We start from the raw sequence: 12,265 nt of genomic DNA, 5'->3' as shown, positions 1-12,265 counted from the left end.
GAAAGATGCAGGGGAGTACAGCTGCGAGGCTGCTGGCCAGAAACTCACCTTCAAGATTCATGTCACAGGTGAGACAGGTGTTGTCTGAAATACAGCAGAGAACAGTAAAGTAAAATCTAGTTTCTATTATACAGTGATCCAGTTGCAGTAGTCTGTGCTGAGGTTTTTTCCCTAGACTTGATTGCCTGGGTTTGTAGAAAGTATTTGGTTTTAGTATGGCACAAAGACCTGTTTCAGTCTGTCTGTAGAATAATAATTACTGATATATGTACAATGGAAGCAATATTCAAGATATTATTCAAATCTCTCCTGTGCCTGAGATCCCAAACTGTAATTCTTGTTCACCGAAACATTTGACTAAGATAAGTATGTGCAGTGAGGCTGGAGTGCATGTTGTACGTGCAGCCTTTCATGGTAGGAGAAGCAGGAACTTCTCCTAGTAGTACACTGCCTTTTTCCTATGCCTTTATGTTGGAGGCTGCATCTGGATAGGTGAGTCTGCTACTCACAGTAAGAGACCTGGTAGAGCTGACTATTCCCAGAGCTCAAAGTAAAATAGATATCTGCAAATCACACACAAAGAACAAAGGACTGCATTGGTGAGCATATTTCCTTTGTGTCTTTGACAGTCACAGTTGTGGCAATGGTAGATGCCATGAGGAGTCTGTTCAGGAAGCCAGGAGTACTGTTCTGGGTCATGAAAAGGCAGCCAGTGCTTTGACTATCACACGTTTATGTGTTTTGATGTTTCACAGTGGGTCTGAAGTAAAAGGAACTCAGGTTTTGGTTGCCTGCAGGACAGATGTTCTTTTGGGTTCAATATGTTTGCATAGTGACTTGCAACCATGGGACTGGTGTTCAAGGACCCTCTTGGTTCCTTCAGTTCCTAGGTTCTTTCTTGCCTAGATTTGACACTTAGTTTCAACAGAAGAGCTGATATTCTCTAGTGAAGGCTATTAGTTTGGGCACAAGTGGTAACCTAAACCTGTTCCAACCTGTACATACAAACCTGCAAGATGGTCTCATTTCAGTCCCTCAGTCAATACTTTTTCTTTTCTTCCCTCAGAGCCAAAACCTGTGTTTATAAACCAGGAGAAGGTGCAGAAAGAGTTGAGTGCTGCCCTGGCAGCAAGTGCCTCCCTCAGCTGTGAAGTAGCACAGGATCCAATCTAAGTAAAATGATCCAAGGATGGAAGACTGCTTGCCTCCTCCAGAAAGTTCAGAATGGAATCTGTGGGCAAAACACGGCGTCTGGTTGTGGAGCAGCTGGAGAAGAAAGATGCTGGAGAATACATCTGCGAGGCTGCTGGCCAGAAGATGACCTTCAAGTTGGAAACAACTGGTGAGCATTTGCTTTGGGAACACTAAGCAGCTTTGGTGGGATGTGGATGTGGGGGAATGGCTGGTTTCATTGACATGAGAGAACAGGCAGTGATGCTGTGAAACCAGATGGATGATGCTCAGCCTGGCCATGTGCCTCAGAGCTCTTTGCTCAAGGAAGCCAAGTGTAGTTGTGGGTTTGCTCTCAAGAGCACAGTTTGGTAGGGATGAGTTGGCGGTTGGACTAGATGAGCTTAGTGGTCTTTTCCAGCCTTAGTGACTCTGTGGTTCTCTGCTTCAGGAAAGACCTACTCGCTGACTTACACACGTGTCCAAGTCAAGGATGCCGCAGAAATAAAATCTGTAGCAGAAAAGGCAGAATCTCGTGCCCATCTTACAGTGAAAGGTAATTATGCTTCTGATGACGATTTTGCTTAAATTATCTTATGTTATAAACCAGCTAACATCCTTTGCTTTAATGTCAAGGAAGTTAAACACCACCATGACCTTTCAGAGAAATAAAAGCTCCAACCTACCTGCCTTTCTGCCCACAAAATATTCAGCTTGTCTTTTGGGATTTACTTTGCTAAGTAAAACAGGCGATTTTCTTAGGAAGTTGATTTTCTACCTTTAGACTTCAGATTTGTGTTTGAACGTTCAGGAATAAAAACATAGCTTGAATTTTTCTTCATCTTCTCTGTATGTTTGAAATGAGCACAGGTTGTGTTTTTTTTTTAATATATACAATGTTAGGGTATATATATGATGTTAAGTGTGGTAAAGAAAAGGGAGACATTTGAGTTAGCACAGTACTCAAGAGTTCAGTCCCCAGCTTTGCCACTGTTACAATTATAAGGGCAAGAACATCCTGGAAAATGAATTTCTCCTAAGTAGTCATTACATTTGAGCTACAGAGACCTTTACTAGGAGAAAACTTGTTGTTCAGAGCTACGTTGCTGTATTTAACCAAAGTAATTATCAATGTCTGTGTTTCACTGATCCTCTATTCCATTTCGTAATGCGAGGAGTTTGATATCGAGATGGGAAGGTCATGATTTGATTTGGATGTTGGACTGGGAATCAGAAGATCTGGGCTCTCTTCAGGTTGTCAGTCTTATTGTCTGACTTCTTAACAACTTTCCTTTCTACTACTTTTTTAATGATGTTTTAAGGCATTTTGAGCTGATAGGTGTAGTGTTCATGTGCAGTAATGCTGACATGAGTAAGTAGGGTGATAATGTATGGGTTTTTTATATTCCTTCTAAATCTCTGCTTTCTCTTGTTCCATCCTTCTTAAAGAGCAATCCATTAATCTAGTAAAGGAGCTGTGTGATGAGGATGTGACTGAGCCTGAAGAAGCCAAATTTGAATGCGAGATATCCATTCCTTCTATGAAACCTCCCAAGTGGTATCTGCGTGAAGAAATCTTACAGGCTGGCAGAAACTTGATTATGCAGCAAGAAGGCACCATCCACCGGCTGACCATACCGAAAACCACCACTGATATGACAGGCACCATTCAGTTCTCAATTGGCAAATCCAAATCCACAGCCAATCTGCTCATCAGAGGTAACGTATCCTGGCTTGATTTACATCATGAAGATGAAGAATTAATTACCGTACAGTCTTCCTTCACTGGAGTCTTTGAAATATTGTGTTTTTTCTGGAGGGTCTGCTCCATTTCCTTTTAAAAGTCGTTGGACACTAAATAAGACAGCTGCATCTCAGTAAAAGATCTGTTTGAATAGTTGTGATGTGCTTACTATTCAGACCTACAGAGCTGAGGTTTTGTCCTTGGCTATACCAAAGAAGTCAAATCAGGTGGAATTAATTGTATTTCTGAACTAGACAAGTTTAAGTTTGGTAGCACCTAAATTTGATGCAGTTTGTCATTGATTTCATCTGAAGGAAACTTCCAGGCTTCTTATCTGCTGTTGTCCCCAGCGTAAGAGTCTCCATTCACATCCTAAAGTGCTTGTTTTATTTTCAACTCACTCTTATTTGAAAAAAAGCCTCAACTGGGAGCAATTTAATAAGCACAGAACAAGAGCTGGACCTTGCATTTAGTAGATAATATACAGTATTACTTTATAGAAATGTAGTCAATGGCATTCCCTATAGGCAATCGTTTGTTTTATCTTTAGAGTGGTTCAAAGAACAATTGTGAACATGGAATTAATTGGAATGGAATACACGCAAGAGACTTTCCTCTTCTTCCAATTGTCCTCATCCTTTTTTCTCTTCCACCCCTGTTTTGCAGATTACCATTTACAAATCACCAGGAAGTTGGAGGACAAGACAGCTTTGGAACGTCATTCTGTCATCCTGTCCTGTGACTTCAGGCCTTCTCCAAAGGTTGTGAAATGGTTCAAGGGCCACCCACCCATCGAGCCCTCTGAGAAGTACAAGATCAAGAGGGATAAGCATTCAGCAGAGCTCAAGATTCTGAAGCTGAAGCCCGATGATGCTGGTGTGTACAAGTGCAAGGCAGAAATTGCAGAGACTTAGGCCACGCTGACAGCTGAAGGTATGAGCATGGAGGGTGGCCTCTTCCATGTCCTATTTCACCTCAGATTTCTCTTCTTAAGGTTCTTGTTTTTGTAACAGTTCACCTTGTTTCCCCACAGCCCGCAATGTAGAAGTGACGAAGCACCTGCATGATGTGGAAACTGAAGAAGAGAGCTCTGCTGTCTTCTCCTGCGAGCTGTCCCATGATGACGAGGACGTGGAATGGTTCCTGAATGGCAACCTCCTTTACACCAACAATTACAATGACATCAAGAACATTGGCAGTTGCTGCACACTGACAATGAGTCAGGTTAAGCCTGAAGATGCTGGCACAGTGACAGTGAAGTCAGACAAGGTGTCAGAAAGCGCGCGCCTGAAGGTGATAGGTGGGTCTGGTCACAACCCTCCTGGATGTAAGAGATGCTAAGGAGCTCCAGTTCATTCTATTGTGAAGCAATCCTGCTTCTAAAGCTCACCTCTCTGGGGTGACAAGTTATCAGGGGCTTTCTTCCAGTGGAAGGTTCCATTGCAGCAGATATCAACGAAGGAGGATGGTTTTGGTGTCCTGCCAAAGCATTCCATTGCTTTTTATCATCATTTTACTTAACACAAGAAGAGTTACAGGAGCAATTTTTTTACTGCTTCAGTGCCATGCAGTGTCAATGCTGTTGTCTCCAAGGATTTATGACTGCAGGGAGAGATCAGCTTATCCTCTTAATCCTGTGGCCTGCTGTATGAGCTCTGCTCCATGTGAGGGCAATGCCAGCTCTCCAGCTTTAGAAGAGCTGCATCCCAATAACTTCATATGATATCAGTCCCACCCACAGCAATGCAGGCTGTCCCTCCTGTTCCCTGTATTCTCCTACTGATTAGTTCAGAATTCCTTAAAGCGCATTCTGTCAAGAGACATGAAACCGCTTTAGGTTCTATATTGGTGTTGTCAGTACTGGTAAAGATTTATTGATCTCTCCTTAAAAAGCTGGAAGCAACTGGAAATGTCTCAACTCTTGTATCACGTTGTTCTGTTTTGCCTGTTTAATTGCAGAGAAGCCTGCTGTCTTCATGAAGTCCTTGGATGATGTTTTTGGTGAGGAGCGGGGTGTGATTAAATTGGAATGTGAAGTCTCTAAAGAGAAGGTCAAACCAGTGAGGAAAAAGGACGGTGATGTGCTCACTTCTGGCAACAAGTATGAGCTGGTACAGTCTGGGAAGACCCTATGTCTCCTTCTCCATGACCTCGAGAAGCCAGATGCAGGTTTCTATACCTGTGATATTGGCACTGATGTTGCCAAGTCAAATGTCGGCGTTCAGGGTAAGTACTGCGGAAAGTGAAGGAGTGCTAAAAGCACATTCAGTGTGGTCACTATGTCTTACACCTATTCCCCCACGAGCCTTAATAGTTTCTACAATAGAACTGTATTTCTGCAATTTAGCGCAGTGATGTCTGGAAAATTCCCATTGCTTTTGAAGTAAATGTATCTCCTTTTGCCATGAAAATCACAAAAAACGTCAAGAATGTCCTGGAAATGTTTCCTTTCTAAACATCCCTAAAATGGAGAAATGGTTTGAACACCAGTAGGGGTAGGATGGTAACAAATTAGCTAATAGAAACATTTAATGTCTTGTCGTAGGCAAAACCCTTTTTCTCACGCAGCATCCTAGAGTTGTCCTCTCTGTTAGGTTTTTCCCTCTGTAGCTCATTGAATCTTCATTGTGCTCCATGGACTGAGCTGCTCTCCTTGTAGTTCTTCCAGAGCAAAGCCAAGAGATTCACGTCTCTTTTTTTTTATAGCTTTCTGGTAATTCTGAGAGGAGAATGTCTTAGAGAATACATCAGTGAGGAACGCAGCCATGATCTGCAAATCCTGAGTTCAAACACCAGTACTGCTACTCACATTGGTCACGAATGCCTTTTCTCCATCTAAACCTCATACTAACCTATCTCTTATCTTCCAGAGCTGAATATTGGCATTAGCAAACGGCTGAAAAACAATGAAATCCAGGAGGTAGAAGATTGCACTTTTGAATGCATTCTGTCCCATGAAAGCATTGATGAGTTCAAGTGGACACTGAATGGAAGCAGAGTGGAAAGTGGTGGGCGTTCTGTGACTGGAGTTCAATGGATTTGAGAGCTGACTTGAAGCCTGTGGGCATCACCCAGGAGTTGGGGTGAGAGGATGAGGCGTAGGAACAGGAACCTCTTTGGTCGTTATTAACTCCCAACTTTTTGGTCAGGAATCTCTGTGTGTTTCTTTATCACGTAAAGAACAGAGTCATTGTGCAGCTTGTGAATGAATTGATTCACGCCTGCTGATTGGTGCTGTTCTCTACAGGGAGCTGCAATGGAAATGGACACTTGTGGTCCACTGTCCAGCCCCCTCCCGTGTTGGATTTTCTGGGCTTTGAGACACGTCTTCCAGATGCACTTTGTGTTATTTCTGATGTGTTGACCTGTTGAGCTCCAGACCCAAAGGAGGATTCAAATACTACCATTGGGAATGTAGTATTTCTTGCTAAACAGAATTCGTGTGCACCCTTGTCTTTCGTCTGCACAAAGGATCTTGTAATCATCTCTGTCTGTGTTTCTTTTAGAGCCAGAGATGGAGCAGAGAGGAACACAGACTTGGGTGAATCTTCATTCAGGAGCAGGGACACGTCATGCTCATCTGAGGTGTCTGGCTGACAGCAAGAGCAGAGAGGTAAGTTTCATAGGGTCACGTGCCCATTTTATTTTATTTTTCATTCATGATGCATAGAGGCGTTCCCCAGACAAAGTGAGCATTTCTCAACTGGACTTTCTAGAAATGAGCTAGGCAGTGAAAATGGGTTTGAAGCATTCCTAAGAGCCCCGCAAGAGAATGCTGAGAGTTAATCTGGCACCCTCCTTTGGAAACGTCCGTTGTCTGTCAGCTCTTCAGCTGTGCCCTAACACCTCCCATTGCGCTGCCACACCAGGATAGAATTCCAAGCCCACACTGAGTCCTGGAATGTTGTGGTGCCGTGTTGGAATCAGACGTGACCACGTGGTCTTGGCTCCCCGCCTTGTGGGGGGTCATGGTGGACCAGGCTGTTGGCCGTTGGTGATGTCATAAGCGGCTGGAATGAGGGGAGGAGAGGTGCGTTCTGTGTTCCTTTGTGGGTGAGCTAGTGGTCGGAGTGGTTGGTTGTCTTGTTGTTCTTGTGCCTTTTGTGCCGTTAGTTAGTTAGTTTTGTTAGTTAGTTAGATTTGTTAGTTAGTTAGTGTTGTTAGTTAGCGTTGTTAGTTAGTTACTGTTGTTAGTTAGTGCCGTTAGTTAGTTAGTTCCGTTAGTTAGTTAGTGCCTTTAATTAGTTAGTGCCGTTAGTTAGTTAGTGCCTTTAGTTAGTGGCTTTAGTTAGTATCTTTAGTGCTTTTTCTTCTCACCGTCGTGTGCAGCAGCTTGTAGGTAAGCTGAGCTGACGTGGGATGGATGGGTGGGCAGTGAGGTGTTGAGAACTGCTGGCTGTCGGAGCTCACAGCACCGTATTGCTTACTCTTGACCATCAGACGTTATTTTCCCCGGTACACACGTTTCAAAGGGGGTATCAGTAAAGTTGGCACCTGTCCCGTGCTTCTTCCATTGTCTTTGCTCAGTAGTGGAAGCATTGTAAAGTTGCTGGGTGGACAGGCATCACGTAGCCTGAGACTCAGCATGTCTTGCAGCAAGTGGGTGGGACAGTTGTGCTGTGTGTGTTATTCCATGACTGTCTTAGCCCTGCTCACTGACCTGCTCTTTCTCTCTCCTCTCCTCACCCTCTGCCCACTGCCTCGGTGCAGCTTTTGCTCTCATTTCATCCGAGCAAAGCGACAAGGAACTGCTGCAGATAGCTTGAGGTGATCTCACTGCCAGGTACGTGCCATGTTTTGTCCCCCCGCATGGTTTTGCCGCAGGGTATGCGCGGGTAGCTCTGAAGAAGTCTGTCCATACTGTGCTGTGTGAATAGAGAAAACAGAAGTGTGTTTCTGCTCTGTTCCAGCTGTTCACACTTGCTGTGATGGGTGCTGCGTGCAGTGGGATCAGCCGTGAGCCTGAGTTGGCGGCGACGGAGGTACAGTATGAAGCTCTGGCCAGTCTTTTTTCCCTGTGTTGAGCCATTAGAAGGAGCTGCAGGTGTACTCTCCTGCAGGAAAGAATGGGCCAAAAAGGGCCTGGCCACCTGTCTGTGCCAGTGCCATTGCTGATTAGTCTGGGTAGAGAGAGATGCATCTTTGCATGGCCTGGCAATGCACGCCAGAAAGGGAAATAACTGTGATGAGACGTGCAGCTCCTTCTGAAGTGCTCCTGATAAGGACGGAGCGCATTTGCTGCAGCTTTCTTTGCAGATGTGCTCCTCACCTTGAAATCCTCCTGGTTTGTCCTCATCTCCTGACCACGGCCTGTGCTCTGTTTTGCAGGCTGATAACATGCGGGAGCCGCAGCTGGTGCGTGCTATGTCATCTTTAAACGTACCAGCGATTGCGGCAGCCCATGTTATTAGGAGCCACGTCGCCCAGGGGCCGGATGAGCTCTCTCTGGAGGTAAGCAGTTCCAGGCGTTCCTTGTTGTTGTACACAGAATTAGTATAGAGTGTGAACGCCTCGGGAATACTCTCATATTTTGTGTCGTAGAAGAAGGCTTTTGTTTTAGCTGTGCTGAAGCTGGGATTGATGTTTCAATCTTTTGCAGGTTGGAGACATCGTGTGCATTGTTGATATGCCACCAAAGGAGATGAGCCCCTTTTGGAGAGGCAAGCGTGGCTTTGAGGTAGGCACACATTTTTGACTAGAGAGCACAGCTTCAGTAGTGTCTAGAATCTCTGGTTTGAGCTGCTCTGCCTGCACAGAATGGCTTCTGGATGCAAACAGTTGCCCTGTGTCGGTGTCAGAGGACCTTCCCTTTGGCTCTGGGCTTGGGCTAATGCCCACCTGTCTTTTTGTTCTTATTACAGGTTGGTTTTTTCCCTGGTGAGTGCGTGGAACTCATCAGGGGAAAACTGCCCGAGTCCATCCTACATTCGTTGCCAAAGCCAGGTGCGTATTTTACATTTGACCATGCGGGTTAGTAAAATGGGGTCTGAACGTGGCTTTCAGGGGGTTCATTAATGCCCGAGTTGAGCAAGCTTAGAAAGAGAACTGCATTAAGCTCCTTGGGCACCTCCAGGGATGGGGAAAATCCGTTCTTGCGTGTCTTTGTTGGGAACATGCTTTCTGTTGTTACGTGTTCTGTTGAATGTGTTGCACTCGGCCTCGTCCAACCGAGCCAGGGCTGAAATGAACTTGTTTTTTTGTTTTGTTGCGCAGAGCCAAAGAAACGGGGCAAGTTCATCTCCTGCCTTCGTTCCCTGTTGAAGGCCTGCCCCAGGAGAGCGAAGCAGCCTGAGCCTCCAACATTCTCGGGATCCATGTCCCTGCTTGACATCGTTGAAAGGTATTTAGCCAACAGGACTTGAGGGCTGAGCTGTAGGAATGGAAGCATCCTCTGCTGTTTGAAACAGAGCGCTTTTCTAAGCTGTGTTTCAGCAGAAACCAGGCATTGCCCGGAACAGGCAACTATTGGCAAGGGTTCGGTGCAGCTCTTCCCTCACCCTGCACCACGACTGACAGCATGCTCTGTTTTCTCTGCAGAATGAGTTCTCCCAGTAAGAGGGCAGAGTCAGCAGCTTGCAGTTGGCGTTCCTGCTTCTGCCTGGGCAAACCATCCCCTGTGGCCAAACGCCAACTGCAGAGCAGTGCCAGGGAGCCCTCTGAAGCTGAAATCTTGGTCCTGGCAGGTAAGGGTGCAAATCCAGCTTTCAAAACACTGCTTGTCAGCAACACAGGTAGAATTCATGCTTTCAGTGGGCTTGTACATCCTTCTGGCATTCAAGCCTGTGCCTGACATCTTCAGTTGACCCCTGTCTTTCCCAAATGAGTCTCTTGTCAACACAAGAGCTGGACCTGCACGAGGATCACTTTCAAGACAGTGACACTGTTGCTAGAAGCCTATTTGCTTCTGCTCACCATCACTGCATAGCCAAATGTCAAGAACCTGTTTCATGATTCATCTTGTGAAACTTTGACACTAACTGCTGTGCGTCTACTCCTTCCTAGGTGACCCGAGCCCTTGTATATCTCCAAGACGCCAGGCATGTTACGATGCAGCATCCTGTGATTCCATCAATGAAGAACTGTTACTAAGCACAGGATGCTGCAGTTCAGATGAAAGCCTTCCGTATAACATCAGTTATAAAGAGAAGAATGCCATCATCGTTGAAGCTCTCGTTCATCCCATACCTGTTGAAGCTGCTGACCTGAGCCTGCCAGACTCCTCAGGCACCAGCCTGAACCGAGTGCCTTTCGAGGACAGCCCAGCCCAAGCACAGCACGAGTGCCCCGACAGCAGCACAACCATGCAGGCTCAGGTCAGCATTACAGAGGAGAAGCCAAACATCTTGGAGGGGGAGGTAGAATCAGGCCAAGAGTCCCAGGCTCCGGGCAACAGCACGACTTCTGAGACACTCTCGTCAGACAACAGAGAATGAGTCCCATCTTTCCTCCAGACCTCACACCCCCTCCTTTTTCCTATTGAATAAAGGCACGCTCGTGCTCAATCAACGCCTTGACTGAATTCTGAGTTTTCATTCGCAGAGATTGGGATGAGTACAAGAAACAGCAAGACAGCTCAGCTTGCAACGCTCTGGCTGTGGGGTGCGTGCAGGGACACTGTAACCATACAGGGAAAGGCTTCCACTGCTTCCTCAAGCTGTAGTCCAGCCCTGCTACTGCTCTGTGGCACAAAGCCCTGAGGGATGTTCCATATTGTTAACCTAAGTGAAGCCAGCTTCATGCACTGTGTTTTGTTGTTGCTGGGTGAGAGGGGGATGCACGTTGGTGAGAAGATGAGCATTGCTGGATCTGCCACGAGTGTCCCTTCTGCCTCTAAGAATATGTCCTAAGTAGGATGTGAACACTGCTGGCCCTTCCTCATTGCACGTGCTTGGAGGATCTTCAGTTCTTGCACATTCAGGATGCCTGTCAGTGACTACGAGGAAATTCTCAAGTACTAGGAATTCCATGAAACAGTTGGAACGGGTAAGTGTCATCTTTGTACAGAAACAGCACGCCTAACAGTCTGTCTCACCACTCTAGAATTAATCTGAGAATAGATTAACAGCTCTTGTCAGTTCTCTAAGTCAGGTTTCATTTGTATAAATTTGAAATTCGTTTTTTAAACCAGTTGGAAATTGTAATGTTATATTAGAGAAGAATTCACACTCAACTTTAAGCATCTGTGTTTTGATTTGTAGGTGGTTTTTCCAAGGTAAAACTCGGGCGGCATCTTCTTACTGGTGAAAAAGTTGCACTAAAAATCATGGAGAAAGTTACTGTAGTGGTAAGCCAAAAGGCATTTAAATATGATAATATCTTCTGTTGGAGTTGTGGAGTTCTCAAGAACACGGGGGCAGGTGGGATGGTACATACGAATGCAGCCTACTGGGCCCATTGCCTTTTGAAAGATGCTGTAGAGCTGGAAAAAGTTTAACAGAGCACCACAAATCTTGTTGCTGGTTGTTCAGAGGGCAGAATTCTCTGGCTTTAAAATGGAGGAAGTTATTACATCATTACATTACATTACATTATTGTTACATTATTACAGCAACTTTACCAAAATGCCAATGAAAATGCTGAATGTTTTACTTTTCATTTTTCACAGCTCTGTTTCAGAATTTCTATGGGAGTGATGTCAGTCATTGCTGAGTTGATGTTGAATTGTGTACTGTCCCATATGTGCTTGTTCTGTTCCACAGCAGTCAGATGTGGTACCTGGTATGTCACAGTAGTTAGCGATTTCATCGCTTGCTTTTATGGTCTCTTAAGGATGACTTGCCTCATGCTAAAACAGAAATTGATGCCATGAAGAACTGAAGTCATCAACATGTTTGCCCATTGGATCACGTAAGACAGACATCAAAGAAATATTTATAGTCGTAGAGGTAAGAAATAGTTTCTGCTTTCTGTGCTGTCTTTCTTACTTATCTTTCTCTGATACTCTCTAAATGCATTTTCAGATAACCTTATCTTACAGGGAAGCTGTTTGATTGCATTGTTTCTAAGGACCGCCTTTTGGAAGAGGAAGCTCCAGTCTTTTTTTGACAGACTGTTTCAGCAATTGCTTCTGTTCACAGTCAGGGTTATGCCCAGAGACCTCAAACCAGTGAGCCTGAACTGCAGTCAGTCTTCCATAAATAATAATGAATGTGTTTTTATTTTTCTGTTGGCAGAGAGAGTTACAGTACTCCACTCCATTCCAGTGGATTGCAGGAGAGAACTGAAGGGGGGAGAAGTAACACAAAGTAGAACTCATGGGTTGAGATAGAATTATGTACTGAGATAGAGTAAAGGATAATAGTTATGATGAATGCAAAAGCAATTGCTCACCACCTACCAATCAGTGTCCAG

The 12,265-nt window shown here is 45.0% G+C and overlaps 2 protein-coding genes across 2 annotated transcripts; both read left to right on the top strand.

Moving 5' to 3' along the window:
• The first annotated feature begins 3,489 nt into the window (after positions 1-3,489).
• LOC146756076 (immunoglobulin superfamily member 22-like) lies at positions 3,490-5,160 on the top strand. Its single transcript, XM_085524794.1, has 3 exons — positions 3,490-3,515; positions 3,928-4,214; positions 4,874-5,160. The coding sequence occupies exons 1-3, from the start codon at positions 3,490-3,492 to the stop codon at positions 5,158-5,160; spliced, it is 600 nt and encodes a 199-aa protein (XP_085380920.1).
• A 3,983-nt stretch (positions 5,161-9,143) lies between these two features.
• LOC146756075 (rho GTPase-activating protein 32-like) lies at positions 9,144-11,872 on the top strand. The gene is made up of 5 exons (XM_085525001.1): positions 9,144-9,254; positions 9,452-9,597; positions 9,917-10,897; positions 11,113-11,198; positions 11,684-11,872. Exons 1-3 carry the CDS (start codon positions 9,229-9,231, stop codon positions 10,345-10,347), a joined length of 603 nt encoding a protein of 200 aa, XP_085381127.1. The 5' UTR covers positions 9,144-9,228; the 3' UTR covers positions 10,348-10,897; positions 11,113-11,198; positions 11,684-11,872.
• Positions 11,873-12,265: the final 393 nt, after the last annotated feature.

This window comes from Coturnix japonica, chromosome 28, assembly GCF_054131305.1.
Source record: "Coturnix japonica strain WE chromosome 28, WE-NBRP24, whole genome shotgun sequence".
In the NCBI taxonomy this organism is placed as follows: Eukaryota; Metazoa; Chordata; class Aves; order Galliformes; family Phasianidae; genus Coturnix; species Coturnix japonica.
Note: the sequence above shows the minus strand (reverse complement) of the source record. Positions and strands in the feature narration are given on the sequence as shown.